This window comes from Pomacea canaliculata, linkage group LG5 (assembly GCF_003073045.1).
Source record: "Pomacea canaliculata isolate SZHN2017 linkage group LG5, ASM307304v1, whole genome shotgun sequence".
In the NCBI taxonomy this organism is placed as follows: domain Eukaryota; kingdom Metazoa; phylum Mollusca; class Gastropoda; order Architaenioglossa; family Ampullariidae; genus Pomacea; species Pomacea canaliculata.
Window position 1 is genome coordinate 5432661 of NC_037594.1, and position 18092 is coordinate 5450752.

Sequence of the window (18092 nt, forward strand, 5' to 3'; positions counted from 1 at the left end):
ATCTAGGCTTTTAAGCAGCTAACTGTGTGATTACAATTTTCCATTTTGACGATGAAAGGTACTGAGCCCAGAACAACATTCCACTCTTAGTCTTTGTGGACAACACACAGACTAAGCAGTTACACACATTTTAATATCAAACAATAGTTTTATTCATGCTTAACAAGAAATCAACAATTTTCTCACAAAATCCACATAAAATTCACATTATACTTAGTAACAAAGTACATGTTACACAAAAACATACAACCAGTTTTTCTAAATTTGCTTTTAGAATTAAGGTGACTGGCAGCAGAAGTAGCTAGTATTAGAAGCAAACTGGCAATGATCGTTAAAGTGACTGGTATTTTACAATCCAATGTATACAAAACAAGTGAATTAATTCCTGCAAAGTTGAAGAGCACTGTGCAAAAGAGGTATGTTGGTATAAATATTTGATCTGTTTTCCTGAAATTTGGTTCTCTGTGAGTCTAGATAAACAGGAGTGAGTTAAAGGTCACAAGCTATCTAAAAGTCATTGTCACTGATGATACTTGATCTGTTAACTGGTACATGTTTAGTCTACACCCCTCCCCCACATGCTTTTCTAAACCATTGATAATAAAATAGGTGGGCTTTTTAGCTTTATTAAAATAAACTTTACAAAGGTGTTCTTATTAACCTAGCCAGAGTAATTTACAAAAGAACAGTCCTTGAATTATAACTATAAATGTTTGCCTTATAATCATCTCAGAACTACAGTTTATTATGAGGAGCTTGTGCACAAGTGACTTATGTCTAGATTATCTGGACACAGATGACAGAAAGTCAGTGGACTTTCCCCAGGCCCTCATCACTTGCATGCTCAGTGTACTCTTATTGCATAGTGTCTCAGAACAAGCAATTTGATAGACAACAATAAAAAACAAACAACACAGGGACAAAGCTACTCCTACGAATAACCTTTGCTCATGATGTATTGGATTTTATAGGCTTTTGAAGTACCCCTTGACTGATTGGCTAATTGATGAGCATATCTCAATATATTCACCTGGTATTTATCTCACAACGTGTTTCAGCAGAAACTTGCAATTAATTTGTACATGTATGTATACACCAGATCTCTGCAAGAGCTTTGTGATGAGATATTTATGGATTTCTTTGTCAATATTAGTTCTGTAATGTACCAAGCCCTGATGCTTTTCAATAAACCAATATTTTTAATAGTTTTTAATAAATTAAACCAACTAATCTTCTGCTTACCACCAGTAGTGATTATTATGTATTTTCACGACACACACCTAATGGTTTTTAATGGAAGTAATGATAATGCATAAAAATATACTTTTACACAATCATGCTAAAATAACTGAAAAAATGTAAGAAACATTTTCATGAAACGAAAGGTTAACGCATGCATAGACTGTAACACCCAAATGATTTTTTATCAGGAACTGCACCGGAATTGTGAGTTAAGGCAAAAAATTGTAGAAAAAAGATTAAAATTTGATTTCAAAAAGTAATAATTGTGTTTTAATATTGGCAAACTGCCCAGAAAATTGAATGTCAATGTAAGAACAAAGTGTTCTCCAGCCGAACATTTGGACAGTTAAAGCATCTGTTTGAAAGTAAGATTTGATCACAAAGCAATAGAATTATCTCCCCCTAATAGCATTTTGCTCCCCTTTCTTACACAATTTCCCTGGTGGCTCCCTGCGCAGCAAACATAGGGGTTAAATTAATTTAAAAGTTTGTCAATCATCTAAAATACTATAATCACAACACACACGATTATTTAAAAGAAAGACACAAACAAAACTCATGACATGACAAATGGTTGCTATTTTCTCATGATAAGCATGCCTCCTACTTATTTAATGTTCAACATTACTAAACATTTCCTACCTGCTATGATAAACTTACTTCCTGTTTATGATAAAATAAAATATATCTCCAATTTATACTTTTTGTCATGATAACAGTCCGGTGGAGTCTTGCTTACCCCAATAAATGGTTCACGTTCACTTCCTTGTTATCAAAACAGTTTCAAATTCCTCATTTTTATATTAACTTATAGTATTGAGGATTCCTGCTTATAATAAATGCCTTATTCTCATTAAAAAACATGCCTCCTATTTACACATAATAAACATGTCTCCATTTTCACAATGTCTTCTAATAACTCACAATAAACATGGTATACTCATGGCAAACATGATAAATGTGTTTTATCTTTGTGTTAAAGTGTTTTTGGTCAGTAGTATTATGAATGCCATAACAGAAAATCAGATGTAGATTGGACAGCTGAGCTGACAACTGGAATACTCCTAAGAATGACTATGGAATATTAAGATGAGAAATCATGTGAGATCTGAGGAACCTGTATTCAGGGCAAGGAGGCAGGCAAATTACATAATAGGCCCTACCCTCTGGTATCTTTTGAGCAAATAAAGTGCACAAGTGTAAGGCTGTCTAATCACTAACAGCTATATCTATATATAGGCTGTAATATTTCTAATTTCATTGCTTAAAAATGATGGTCTTAATGTATTGTTTACAGCGACTTAGATGACAAACACTTATCATGTTGTTCAATCACGGGCACCTCTGTGTCTTCCACTGCCAAATGTGGTCTTGATAGTCAAGTTGCTATTACTTATATTATCACTTAATTTCATTTGTAATGAGCAATGATTTTAGCAACAGGAAAATATGTAGTGGCAAAACCACATACTACACGTGCTTTAGCGCAGTATTAGTGGCAAAATCACATACTAGTAATGGTTAAGCAGCAGGACTAGTTAATAGCATAGTAAGTACCAGTTGTCAGCAGTCATTGTAGAGCAAAGCAGGATATGTGATATCACAAGACCCAACTTTCTCACAATAAAAAAAACTTTTATTTTTAAAATGAATAGTGTTTCTCACTACGACAAAATTCCGGCAAATTATGTGGAGCAAGCACCGACTTTAGCAAGTAAAAGGAAGACTGTCCACTCCACTGCCTAATGTTATGACTGTCTCACCTCTCCTAAGAGATAGTTAACTGTCACCTATTGAATGCAGGCCCAGGCTTTAACACTTACAGCTACCTCGTGAATACAGCCCCATTGACATGAACATAACAAATAACCACAACAAACTTCAGAGTTTCAGAAAGTAACTGCACTCTTCGAGGCCCGTTCTACAAATCATACAGAAACACAAGGAAAGGATTTCTTCTCTATGCTCGATGAATGACTGACAGAAGCTCTTCTTCCTTCGCTGGACATCAAAACAATTTTTTTTTTCTCTAATTTTTGATGCTCTGATGTTTCTGCTCCTGTTTCCTCAGCTGTTGTTGCTGGCGATGCAGACTTTGTGCAGTCCAAGTTAATTTATTTCGACACTGCAGCACGGAGGAAAGGTGACGCATCCTTGCTGCAAGGTCGTCCTTGAACTGCTGATGACGGTAACCCTGCACGACCCTCAGGTCAAGGCCAGAAAACGCAGTATGCTGCAAGGTCGCAGAACCAAATGGTACAGATTTTACAATTTCTGTCATTAACTCAGTCATTTTTTTAATTTTTTGTTATTTCCTCTCTATCTCTTCAAAAAAAAAAAAAAAAAAAAAAAAAAAATTAACGAAAGATTACTCTGTATCTATAATTATAAACACAGGTGGTTATCGGTATTTGTAAGGGTCAGGGGTCAGAGCCCCTGCGAATGTTAGGGGAAAAAACCTCCAGGCTCTCTCTTCACTCGTAATATTGTTTACAAGACTGAATACACGAAGATGATATAACAATCATTTATGTATGATAAAAAAATAATACATTATTTTATGCATTTTAAACTTACTAAATTTTGTTTACATTTTCTAGCCCACGCACGTCGTCTGTGATTTTCAGCAGCAGGCCGCAGAACGCCACCAAATTCTCATTTAATTATTGGTGGCAAGCCCGATAATAATGAAAACAGCAGATGCTGAGAGGCCCGTTGTACATCACTCTATAAATAGAGTCTCTCTCAAAGTATATCTAGAGACACAGAGTGAGCGAGCAAGTAAGAATGACAGACAGGCAGAAAGTCAGGCGCGCGCAAGCACATTCATGCACGCAAAAACCTGTGTGACGAGGCAGAAGATGTAGAAGAGGTATTGAGAGAGAAACAGCTACCCCTCCAACAACCACCACTACCACACACCCACCCGACAGATCGCTGCGCTCACCTGAAATGGAGTGGAGGGAGGAGCTGATGGTGAGAAGGGAGACTAGTAGGAGCCAGAGCGCCGTACAGCACAGCACAGGATGAGTGTGAACACCATCGCCAGTACCTGAGGATAGAAAGCATTTCGTTACTGGCATCCTGTGAGCACACACACACACTCTCACACACATACACACACACTCTCTCTCACACACACACACCCCACCTCCACACACATGCACGGACCAGCAGAAGTATGGCACAGGAAACGTGCCAATATTTATGACCACCAGCTGCAGCCCCGTGATAAACTACTTAAGCCATTTCTGAAAGTATTTGCTCGAAGTGACAATAAACCTAAACATCAACACAAACAGTCAACAAAATCGAAATACAGAATTAATTGTGTCTCAGAGATGGGGGATTTCCACCATTGATCAGATTACACATTATCATTGTGATATGTAGCATTGTGACAGATTACAGATGTAGCACTGTGATTCAGATATGTAGCATGATCGTTAGGTGTTGGGAGTGGGGGGGGGGGGAGGAGAAGTGATTTTTTTACACCGACACAGCAACTAAATCTATAGCCTGACAAGGCAGGTGTCACACGCACAGAAAGAACAGCGTGCATGAGACGAGATCTGAACCCAGGACAGCCAGTCCTCCCTGTGTTGGCGACAGGACCTACCCTGGGTGGCATGAAGCTTGGGGGAAAGGTGGTGATCACGTGATAAACACGTGCCAGCCTGCTGAGTGCACAGTCTGTAGAAACAACTTCACTCTTGCCAACGTGTGGGTGATTTACAAGGGAACCAACAGGAAGAACTCACCAGAGCGCCAGCGAGGCCCAGCGCCACAGCCACGGTGACGGTCATGCGGCCCGAGAAAAACTGCTTGAGACCGATGCGCTCCTCCACATACTGCTTATACCTGGGCAGGCATGGCTGTGACACAACAACAACACACTTACAATGGTAGACGTGGCTGCGACACAACAACACACAATGGTAGACACGGTTGTTATACATAATTGATGGATAAATAATAATGCAGAGATGCAGCTACGAGTCAAAACAAAGATACTGAATGCTGTATTTAGTATCTTTGTTTAAAATACAAGAATGTATACAAGAATGCATGGACCTTCGAAACTTGATATGGAATGAGTGGAAGTCAACAGGTGCTGCTCCAATATTACCCGCTTTGTGTGCCGGGTGAATCCACATACCCACCTGATTGAGGTTGGTGATACATGCTGCCAAGCCGGGAGAGATGGCGCCATAGTCAGGAAAGCCTCTCTCAGAGCCGCAACAGTCAAACTGAAAGGTAAGCAAGGTGATGCACTTCACTCACAACATCTGATTACACGTTTGTGAAAGAAACCCAGTTATCATTGTATCATCAAAAAGGAAAACAGCTTAAACCCGCGCTTCCTTATCATCCATCCTTGTTTCCGTCTACTCATTTGTTCATCGAACCAATTCTTTCAATTTGCTCATCATCCTTTATCAGTTACCAGATCATTTCTACAACAGCACCACCTTGAGCAAACGTAAATACCACGATATCACCTGCTCACAAAGTCATTAAAATCGCACTGGCTCATGTGTGACAACTTCACTTCGTTCTTTAATGTTAGAAAACAAAGTTTCAACATTCTCTGCTACATGTAACACACAGTCAAAGACATAGCAAACCATTCAGCATTGTTTTTATTGTTGCCATGGCTTTTGTTGCCGGCGCCTGCCTTACCTTTTTCTGTACGGCGTCCATGAATTTCTTCGACTCCTCATCTTTTCCGTAGTTTTCCACGGCTTCATCCAGGACCTCTTTCAGGTAATAATACAGCTTTTCCTGAAGTTAGGAAAACACACACACATACAAATATTTTGATCTCTGGCACTGAGTCACATCAACAAATGTCAAGAAAAAAGCCACGTGGACACCAAGATGAGATGTTTGGAAGCACGTGACAGTATGAGGGCAATAATATACATGACTAGACAGTCCGAGGGCAATAATATACACGACTAGTGAGTCCGAGGGCAATAATATACACGACTAGACAGTCTGAGGGCAATAATATACACGACTAGACAGTCTGAGGGCAATAATATACACGACTAGACAGTCTGAGGGCAATAATATACACGACTAGACAGTCTGAGGGCAATAATATACACGACTAGACAGTCTGAGGGCAATAATTGCGTGAGGACAGTACGTGAGGACAGCACTACGCTTACATTGTCGACGTCCATGTTGTCTTTCTCAATGTAGACCCATATTCCTACGCCCAGCAGTGCTCCGAAGATGAGGAAGAGGACGACAAAACACTGAAAATAATATATATATTATCGATGATAAGTGATGTTGTGATGTCGTGGGATAACACTGCGTGTATTCAGGTATCATAGGTATGTAGACAGACGGAGTGTACAGGTAAATTCAACACCACCTACCGTTCCCAGCAGACACTGGCTCTCTCGCAAGGCTCCACACAAGCCGAGGAGCGCGATGACGACGACAACAACGCCGAGACCGATGAGCAGGTAACCGGTGAGCTCGAAGAGGTTGGAGTCGGACACGCGGCTGTAGTTGATGATCAGGTTCGAGTCCACCATGTCGTCCACGAACTTTCCGGAGTCCTTGTCGACCACCACCCACACTCCTATCCCGAGTATGGCCAGACCCAGCAGCTAAACACACACAACAACCATCGCCTTCGTCATCCACAGATAAAACATGGAACATTTAATGTGAAACTTGCAATAGCGTCCTCATCTGACGGTCTACAACAAGTAGTAACTTTAAATGTCCAGCAACCAACTACCTTGCATTTTAAATATGCCGTCTCCACAGTTTTATTCCTTCTTTTAAAATGCGCTAAGTTTGACTTTGGTAATTAACAAATGAATAAATAATTTGTTGTAGTCCTTTTGACAAAGCAAGGTCTATGCTGTGTTGTTTACAATAACATTTGCAGGTCTCACTGCTGTCACTAGTCTCACCGCACTTCCCAGTCTGGCAGCAGTGAATCAGTTCTTCATTTTTGTAAGGTCGAGGACCGGGTGTACAGCGTGCTGTTAGTAGGGTGGCTAACATGCTTCTCAAATATCAGTGGCTAGCTTCCCGCTAGCATCATAGCGGTGTGCATTCACTTGACCCCCGTTGCCCTGAATTTTATGACTTTTACACAAATTTTGAATACTATTTTTGCTGCTGCTGTTGTTGTTATTGAGCCGATCAGAAATAAATATGTGTTCTAGAGCCAGGCGACCAGTCTGATGTCAATTAATGTGCTGCAGAGCATCTCAGCGAGTGTCTGGCACTTGTTCCAACATGTCCTGCTGCCGACTTCCAGCCTTTGTCTTGTGGGCAAGTTCTTGTCCTCAGCAACAATAGCACAACAATACAGACATTAAGTCCTTTAACTGCTTAACCATGTGATTTCCAAAGACTGAAAACGAGGCTCAGGCTACTTGAGTGTTGGAGTCGATGGACCCCCGCACGCACTGACTCACGTGCAGGCGTGAAACATGTTTGGACGGATCGGTAGACGAACACACTGCACAGTTCAGTTACAGCTGGTGGTGTGGGACTGCAACTGGAGGCCGACAGTCGATGTGAGAGATGCTCAGATACACCTCCACCTATTCTTGGCCGCCGTGGTGTTTGCTAAAGCTCGTGAGCTATTCTCCCCAACACTGAGCAAATGTTTGTTTCGAGAGAAGGTGAGTTCGCACTGTGTCCTCGGTTGCATGTCACTGAGATGTGAATAAAAGATAAAGAATAATGTACCATAACAGCCGCAGGAAGAAGGAAGATAATGCAGAAAAACAGAGATAAGGTGGGGAGATAACTATCCATGGCTAAAGCGGCGGGCACACGAGAAGCAACCCTGCTTTTCCTGCTTGCCGTGTGACCACCACTGCAAGCTATCCCCAAAGCGGAAGCCTGGGATTCAGCTTGCGGTGCTTCGCGCTTTAGAACCTGTTCTACACGGCTGTGAAAGCAACAGGGCCTCTGGCGAGCCTCAGCGAGGACCATACCGTTCATGATCGAATTAATTAACTCCCATAGCGAGCTATGGGACTCGAGACGGCCTAAATATAGGCAAAACAAGACCGAAACAGCGTTCGTGTGTGACCAGCCAGCCGGTAAGCAAGCTTGTGAAGCCGCTTAAAGGAACGGAGTTGAGCGAGTACATGAGAGATATGTGGGGTGTACATCCAAGACTTGTTGAGAATAAACTGACAATTTTCTTTGTTACAACAGAATCTTCACAGAAATTAAGACAAAAAGTTACACAGTCAGCTAGTTCCCTAACATCGGAGGATGTCAACAAACACATTGCAATCTGTGGTCTCGATGCAATTATGCAGTTTGTCAACACAGTCTTTGATCTCACTGACCCACCCATTTCTTCACGGGTAGTTCACTCTACCCGAAAAGCTGGTTGTGTTGGGCCACCCGACAATTTCAATGTCCCAAAGCTTACTCATGGGTGTACACTAGTTTGCTTGCGTAGTAATATACTTGATAAATAAGCTTTCAAATGATCTGCTGAATTGATTCCTGTTTGTTGGGTTTCTGAACACAGTGCCAAGTGTCGGTGCTAGACAAACACACTAGCTCCTCGTATAACAACCTGTACAACACACGATCTGTTAACCCCTGGGTCAGTACACTTACTGAGCAGTCACAAGGAGAGGGTGAAGGTGGAAGGGATGTGGAGAAAGACATGTCACTATGTATAAACACATTTTCGATGCTGGTAAACACAAGATTACCAGTTTAGTTACGGATGCAAAACTTGTATTGTCTCTGCTCGTGTTCTTGCCAGCAAAGCTGCTCTAGAATTTCAGTTGGCTTCTTGGCAAAGAGCTTCTCTCCTGTGCCTACAAAGCACCAATCCTGTGGCATTGCCGACTGTTCTTACTGATGGCTTCACGGATAAGATTGAGACCATCAGGAGAAGCTTTTAATCTCCTTTCACTTGTCTGTCACTCATAATGCAACACTCGGTCTCTTGTCTCAACAAGTTTACACCTGTGTCTCAGGTATGAAGAGATACTGTCTGAAGATCCTGTGCCGTGTTCCATTCCCACCAAACTGTTGTACGACCATCTTCGATGTTATGCTTCGGGTCATAACCAACATCATCAACTCTTCTGTGACTTCTGGAATTGTGACATTAGAGTTCAACATTATATTTTACAGCACAATCTTGCACTCCTGCTATATTGGAGGCTACACTGGCTGTCAATGATTGCTTGAGTCTGTTTTAATATTATCACTCTTCTCTACCCTCCTAGTCTTCTCTCTCTCTTCACTACCACCTCTCTCCCTCTGGTCTTCAAGTGACAGTCGTCCTCTGTCTCCAGGCCGCTCCAAGTGTAAATCACACGGATTCCATTTCTGTTCTTACAATGGAACTAAGGTCTGTGAATCTTGTATTACAATGTTAGACATTCAGCTTGTGTCCCAGCCTTCGTCTAACTTTACAAAACCCGGGTGTCGAGAGTACTACTGTACTTGTAAATGTGACTCAGTCTGGAATTGTTCTGTTTGAATGAATATGTCATGGCAGGAAGGTAGTGTGTTTGTCACTGTGAATGTGTGAATGAGTGAACCAGTATAAGTGCCTTATAAATGTTGCTCATTGCTTACGCAGTTACTGTATTGGTATTACTATTGTGTGTTGTTATTGGGGACGACTGTGGGAGGGGACACAGTCAGATTTTAATTAGTCAGCAATGGAAGGACATGGCGAATGGCAGGTCAGGCATGTAATTAGCAAGAAGTAGTGCACTTAATGAGGACCTCTAAAACAAGTGTTTCATCATTTAGAACACCCGTATGTAAGATGCTTCACATTTGTACCAGGCAGAGATTTAAACTGATAATAATTCAATTTGGGGATAAAGTTTTAGTTAATTAAAACTCTGAACACAGCAGTTGTTTGACACCGCTGAACTGTCAGCCTGCGGATACAGCAATAACAGTAGGATGATGTGTAGCAGATGACTGGGCAACCACGAGGCCAGAGTCTGGCAGTTCTCGTCCCTCTGACTGGATTCAACATGTCTGCCACACGCCACCTGGTGATAATCGTGTGTAATAACGGAATTCCCGGTAGTCAGCCGCCAGCCAGACATTCCCCTCCACCCCAGCATCCACAGATGTAGGTGACAAAGTTTGTTTAGGCCAAGGACAATAATAAGAGTTGCTTGAATAGGGAAATGTGAGTAAGATAACAGCAAGGACATTAAAACATGATAACACCTGTGTGAGTGTGTGAGAGCTCTACCTGACTAACATCCAACACCATGCTAACATGTGCTAACATGTGCTAACATGCTTCATTAGTCCCTCCTGATACAATATGTAAAGACACTATTTCTGGCAAACATCTTAAACTTTGAACGGCCTTTCATATCATTATCTACTTACTTGAACAGATTCAAGCTGTCAGTCAATTCACTATCTTCATTACTTTTTGTTTACATCTTTTGTGCAACTAATAATAATAAATACTTATTTATAGAGCATCTTATCTCACAAACAAATAGGAGGGGCGGGGGCTCAAGGCGCTCTTACATACATAAAGTGGGACAAACACACAAACAGACATCCAACAGACGAACCTGAGTTTGTTGTAAGAAACTCTTCTGCAGTGAATGATCAACAGACAGAAAAATGTACAGAGGACATAAAGTGGGTGTACAGTTGACACTGTCTTGTCTTTCACACACACAAGATTCTTCTTGCATTCCCTCCCTCCACATGTCAGTCGTGACTAGTGTCGACCTGAGGTGTAAGAAGGAAGCTGGAGGCTACAGCCAGTCCTGATACATTGCTACATCCATCCTGCACTGACAGCTCGACACTCGGGAACCAACTACAAGTAACCGTGACTCGGTCACCTCCAGAATGTTTGCCTCACACTACAGGATCGGGAAGGATGGAAGGTGGAAGTCTGTACAAATACAGTAACCTGTCCTGTGATATGTCCTGTAATATGTCCTGTAATATATCCATATGTCCTGTAACACGCCCTGTAACACTGTAAGATCTCAGCACAAGTAATGTGACTGTCCCGAGGGTCTCTGGGGAGGCTACACATCCGTAAGATGTGGTATTGGGGGTCTACACACCTATCTTGCTCATGTGTGATGGTTTTGGGGTGTCTATACACATATTACTGTACATGCAGCATATTACTGTAAATACATACATCACTGTACATGTACATACATCATTGTGCATGCATACACATTCACACACATGCTGACCTCTCATCACCGTCCCCCAGCAGACGTGAAATACAGACTAAATATTTATGTATGCTGTCTCTTCATAGTTATTTCACTGTGTTTGAACTGTCTGCCCCTACAAGTGTCGTAATGCCCTCTCTAGGGATGCCATGGTCATCGTGTCACCATCTCCCTCCTCCCACAGCCAGCCCAGGATCAGTCAGAAGGTCAGAAGGTCAGCGCCGTGACCAGACGAAACCCTTCTCATCGATTGTCAGCATCCACCTCCTCCATCTACCCCCGAGCTGATGCTGTTGTAGTTCCCAACGATATTCCGACGAGCTGAGAGCCAAATCATCTGCAGCCTTGGCCTCTGACCTTCCAACAGCGAGTTCATTGTGCATATAAAGTAGAGCCCCTCCCTCCAACTCCCAACCTGACCTGAACGGTTTCCTGTCTGGTTCACCCAAACCCGCTGGTTTATTCCAGTGCCGTCCAAAGACGCCCGCATTCTTGTGCATTTTGAGTGCGTGTGTGTGTGTGCGTGCGTGTTGATGTGTGCGTGTGTGCGTGCGTGTGTGTGCGGGTAGACAAAGGGTCAAGGGCAGCCAAACTGCCTGCGTGGAACTTGCTCGCAGGAAGATGAAGAAAGCTGTTCTGTGAGGCGGCAGGCAGCGTTCCTGTGACAAGGTTCTCTCGGTACAGCCATTCCTGCTCGCTGTAAAAGAGCTTGGTTTCTATGACAACACACATGGCGAGAGGATGGTTTCTATGACAAAAGTGGGTGGCAGTGTGCAGTGGATGCAGCTCTGTACACTCGCAACCTGTCGAAAAAGTCGAATAGAAACTGACCATGCCGACAAACACGGATATGCAAGATGCTAACGACAGGATGCAGCTGCTGACATAGTTGTGGCCATCGAGAAGCGGAGAGAGAAGTGGCTAGAGTGCTGGTGTCCGAACCCAGAGGCTCGCTGGTTCGATACCCGTGTGGCGCAAAATTCCTTCAGTCATAACTCTTAATTCCCTTCTTCGCGCACTTTCGTCACAGTGACAGTGCTCTTATGTCACAGTGACAGTGCTCTTATGTCACTATGTCACAGTGACAGTGCTCTTATGTCACACAGTAACAGTGCTCTTATGTCACAGTGACAGTGCTCTTATGTCTGTAGTTACTTCACTTGACAAGAGTATGTCTGTCTCTCTCTGTCTCTTCCTGTCCTTTATCCGCAACCAGTCGTTGGGAAGGGTGGGGTGGAAGAATCTCCAGTGGTCTGCACCCTTTCATCTGATGACCTGTCCACTCCTTGATGTTGGTTGGTCTTGTGTTTGCCACCGCCATGAAGAAAAGCTGCTTCAGACGTCAGCACCAGTCGCGCGTGAGTCACATAAACGGGATCCACCCATGCAATTACTCATGTATAATGTATTCAGAATAGTTTCACACTGAGGTCACACAATCCTCATCAGCCCTGTGTGCACCATCCTAGCATCACATCTCTAGCCCTATAAACCTTCTGTGAACATCATAGTAATAAGATCAACCCTCTGTGGACACGATAGTGCTATAACCAACTCTTTGTGAACACTATAACACTATAATCAAGCCGCTGTGAACATTACAGCACTATAATCAAACCCCTGTGAACACTATAGCACTATAATCAAGCCTCTGTACAACACTATAGCACTATAATCAAGCCTCTGTACAACACTGTACCACTCTATTCTGTGAACTATGTGTCGCGGCACCTCTCACGCTAGCCACCCGTGAGTAATGGACTGTCCAGTCACAGGTGCTGGAGGAGCATGTGTCACAGGTGTCAGCAGGCCTCACAAAGTAGGAAAGTAGCTGAGAGAGTTGGAGACATGCAGCCAGTCTCATAGACTATAGGTAGACAGTCTCAAAGACACTAAAGTAGACAGTCTCACAGACTATAAGTAGACAGTCTCACAAGATGAAAGTAGACGGTCTCAGACTATAAGTAGACAGCCAGTCTCGCAAGATGAAACTAGACAGTCTCACAAACTATAAGTAGACAGTCTCACAAACTATAAGTAGACAGTCTCACAAACTATAAGTAGACAGTCTCACAACATATAAGTAGACAATCTCACAAACTATAAGTAGACAGTCAGTCTCGCAAGATGAAACTAGACAGTCTCACAAACTATAAGTAGACAGGCTCACATACCAGGAGTAGACAGCCATTCACTAACAGTCCAGCCAACCTTGTCACAAAATTCCCGCCAAGCTCGAAGTGCACCAAGTTCATACACTATCGCAGTCGTATACAAGGGTTGATGTGGGGCTGGCTGGGTGGATGGATGTGCTGGGGAAGGGGGACAGTACCGGCAGATGACCCAGCTGCACTGTGTGCACACATGAGTGAATGAGAGAATCAGTAATGTGTGGCCAGGTGTACATTCATGTCAGTGTGTCTGTGTGTGTGTGAGAAGTCGTTAGGCAAGAAACGTTATCATGGCTGCCACCCCTACAGTCGCGGGTGTATGCAGGGTGAATGAAACCCTTTCACTGTATTCTTACCCTGGTTCTTTCACATTATTCAGACATGCATTCACATGCCTATTCATCCAAACCCACTCGCGGACACCCACACATCCACACACACAATGACGCCCACACACCTCAACAAACATGCACAGCACCCCTCCACGCACTCACACATACTCACACACCCACACACCCTAACAAACATGCACAACACCCTCCACACACTCACGCACACACAGGTACGAGCAGTACTCAGAAACTTCTCTCTCTTTGCACTACATGGCTGTCTACTCCCCTAGTCGCTGAGGGTGGCTGCCAACTTGTGCATGTCTACCTCTCCTAGCAGGTGGGAGGAGGACTGACAGGTACACGAGTGAAATCTCTCTGGCGTCAGGGTCAAAGTTCACTACGGGAACTTATCAAACTTTGAGTCTCCGTAACTCAACCTGTCGGATGTCTCTTTAAGCCACGATCACCGGCATTACAGCCCTCGTGCCATGCAGCTCTGGTTCGGATCCACCTGTGGACCGGTAGCTAGCGAGACCTCTATGACGGGCAGACAACCAGGAGACGGCCGATCTTTGGCAAGTCCGTAAATAAACAAAAGCCGACATTCTCTGTTCGCACAACATTCAAACTTTGACACAATGGTAGAGTGCGGCTATTAACTCTTTCGTTCAGTTGCTATAATAATAATACAGATAACATATGCCATAATGTGCAACAAGCAAAGCCTGAGTCAACAGCAAACATGGAGAGAATATTCTGTCCATTCTGTACCACGTTGACGTTTGTGTGTAATTATAAAACGATGTTTAACTTCTGAACTATACCAGGTAAAATACTGAGTGATAGCATGTAACATATTGAGTTATAGCATGTAACATTTTGAGTTATAGCATCTAATACAGTGAACTCTAGCCTGGAGGTGCGAGCGCCCTCTATGTAAGCTCGGCCTGACGTGCACGCGGGAGGCTGTAACCTCGGGTGGTTAACCCGACCCTCGTTAACGGCGAGAAAAACCCGTTTGGTCGCTAAGTGGCCGACAGGTAGCAGCACGCACGAAGCCCGCGTCACACACTGCGCGTGCGCAGCACTGGAGAGTAGTTGTAACAGTGTAGTAACAGTGAGTTGTAACTGTTTTGTAACAGTCGGTTGTAACAGTCGGTTGTAACAGTGCAGTAACAGTGTGTTGTAACAGTTGGTTGTAGCAGTGAGTTGTAACAGTGTTTAGTAACATTGTGTTGTAGCAGTGGACTGTAACAGTGTGTTGTAACACTGTGTAGTAACAGTGTTTTGTAACAGTGTGTTGTAACACTGTGTAGTAGCAGTGAGTGAGTTGTAACAGTGTTGTAACAGTGGGTTGTAACACTGTGTAGTAACAGTGTGTAGTAACAGTGTGTTGTAGCAGTGGGTTGTAACTGTTTTGTAACACTGTGTAGTAGCAGTGGGTTGTAACACTGTGTTGTAACAGTGGGTTGTAACAGTGTGTAGTAACAGTGGGTTGTAACAGTGTGTAGCATGGAGAGATAGCATCGCAGGTGACGGATGTAGAGTCTGAGTGTTTACAGGCCTCATGCATCTCTCTGTGCACAACCCTCATCCTCTTACATCCACCAGGATCTACATTCCTCAGTTTAAAGCCGCACGTCTACTCAGCAGTCACGTCTACACCTTACACTCAATAGCCATGTCTATACATTACACTCATTACTCAAGTCTACACCTTACACTCATTACTCAGTCTACACTTTATACTCATTACTCAAGTCTACACTTACACTCATTACTCACTCTACACTTTATACTCATTACTCAAGTCTACACCTTACACTCATTACTCACTCTACACTTTATACTCATTACGCAAGTCTACACCTTACACTCATTACTCACTCTACACTTTATACTCATTACTCAAGTCTACACCTTACACTCATTACTCACTCTACACTTTATACTCATTACTCAAGTCTACACCTTACACTCATTAGTCAAGTCTGCATCATTACACTCATTACTCAGTCTACACCTTTACATTCATTACTCAGTCTATGCTTTACACTCATTACTCAATTCTGCACCTTACACTCATTACTCAAGTCTACACCTTACACTCATTACTCAAGTCTACACCTTACACTCATTACTCCGTATACACCTTACACTCATTACTCACTCTATGCTTTGCACTCATTACTCAGTCTACACCTTACACTCATTACTCCAGTCTACACCTTACACTCATTACTCCGTATACACCTTACACTCATTACTCACTCTACACTTTATACTCATTACTCAAGTCTACACTTACACTCATTACTCACTCTACACTTTATACTCATTACTTAAGTCTACACCTTACACTCATTACTCACTCTACACTTTATACTCATTACTCGTCTACACCTTACACTCATTAGTCAAGTCTGCATCATTACACTCATTACTCAGTCTACACCTTTACATTCATTACTCAGTCTATGCTTTACACTCATTACTCAATTCTACACCTTACACTCATTACTCAAGTCTACACCTTACACTCATTACTCCGTATACACCTTACACTCATTACTCACACTATACCTTACACTCATTACTCCAGTCTACACCTTACACTCATTACTCCGTATACACCTTACACTTATTACTCAGTCTACACTTTACACGCATTACTCAGTCTATACCTTACACTCATTACTCAAGTCTACACCTTACACTCATTACTCAAGCTATACTTTACACTCATTACTACAGTATACACCTTACACTCATTACTCAGTCTATACTTTACACGTATTACTCAGTCTACACCTTACACTCATTACTCAAGTCTACACCTTACACTAATTACTCAGTCAACACCTTACATTCATTACTCAGTGTATACTTTACACTCATTACTCCAGTCTACACCTTTACACTCAGCAGTCATGTCTACACTTTACACTCATTACTCAGTCTACGCTTTACACTCATTACTCAGTCTACACCTTACACTCATTACTCAGTCTATACTTTACACTCATTACTCAAGTCTACACCTTACACTCATTACTCAGTCTATACTTTACACTCATTACACACTCTATACTTTACACTCATTACTCAAGTCTACACCTTACACTCATTACTCATTCTATACTTTACACTCATTACTCCAGTCTACACCTTACACTCAGCAGACGTCTACACTCCGCTGTCTTTCCACGGTGAACACGGTTTATGCGCTAACGCCCTCGCCCACAATGCACGTGATTTAATTGCTCGCTCGTGTCACAACCTTTCATTAAGATCTCAACTGCACACCGACTGCACTCAGGCCTGCAAGTAACGGAATCCTCTCGTCTGATTGAAATGTTACCTGGCAGCGGTAACTGGACGCCACTCACTCGTCAACAGCTCGGGCATCTGATACTTCAGTTAATTAACATCATGCTTTTAATCATCTCAGTGATTCCTCAGTTTATTCAGATTCAGATTCCATCATCCTTGTAGATGTCAGTCTAAGTGATGTTCGGTTGCTAAGTCTGGCAGGTGCATGCATGATTTTTAATATTCATCTACTGAAAATGTAGCGGAGACCGACAGAGAGCTAGGAAACAATAATAATAAAAAAACAATTAATTGACTGAGATATATTATCTGTCATTAAGATGACGCAGCGGTGGCAGGGCGTGGAAGTGTTGTGTGAATGTCGCAGTAAATATCAACCTCAGCACATAAATATCAACATTAGCAAAGAGGTCAGGACACCCGGGGTCACCCACTCGCTTGGCTGTGCCTGTGGGACCGCGAGGACTGCGAGGGCTGACAAGGTACCGCCGGCCATTGATAAAGAACCCGGCGAGGTAAAGCTTCTGAGAAATGACGGTCGAGGTACTCACCAGGATCAGAAAATTCCAGATGATCATCAAGTATTTCAGGCACGCGTTGCATCCTTCCAAAGCCATGGCGGCAGCGGAGCACTATCCAGGCACGCACGACGACAACAACAACCACCACCAGCGAGAAGACGATGAGATGAGCGAGAGTGACGAGCCGGGACGTAACGCGACGAGAGCGAGTGACGCGAGGCGGCGCGGGTGCTGATGGCCTCCTCGCGCTGCACACCGCCAGCCCACGCGCTGCACCACCAC

At 43.1% G+C, this 18092-nt stretch overlaps 1 protein-coding gene across 1 annotated transcript; it reads right to left on the reverse strand.

Annotated features, from left to right (window-relative positions):
• Positions 1-112: 112 nt before the first annotated feature.
• LOC112564177 (CD9 antigen-like) lies at positions 113-18092 on the reverse strand. Its single transcript, XM_025238818.1, has 8 exons — positions 17841-18092; positions 6636-6872; positions 6420-6509; positions 5926-6027; positions 5406-5492; positions 5004-5117; positions 4190-4294; positions 113-3475 (listed from the first exon to the last, which is right to left on the reverse strand). Exons 1-7 carry the CDS (start codon positions 17904-17906, stop codon positions 4232-4234), a joined length of 759 nt encoding a protein of 252 aa, XP_025094603.1. The 5' UTR covers positions 17907-18092; the 3' UTR covers positions 113-3475; positions 4190-4231.

What these genes read in the sequence shown, in the direction of transcription:
- LOC112564177 (XM_025238818.1), bottom strand. Translation starts at nt 17,906, where the DNA reads ATGGCTTTGGAAGGATGCAACGCGTGCCTGAAATACTTGATGATCATC. An exon ending in GCCAGTGTCTGCTGGGAACG is followed by an intron (nt 6,510 to 6,635) that starts GTAGGTGGTGTT and finishes TATTATTTTCAG; the next exon opens with TGTTTTGTCGTCCTCTTCCT. An exon ending in TGGGCCTCGCTGGCGCTCTG is followed by an intron (nt 4,295 to 5,003) that starts GTGAGTTCTTCC and finishes TTCTATCCTCAG; the next exon opens with GTACTGGCGATGGTGTTCAC.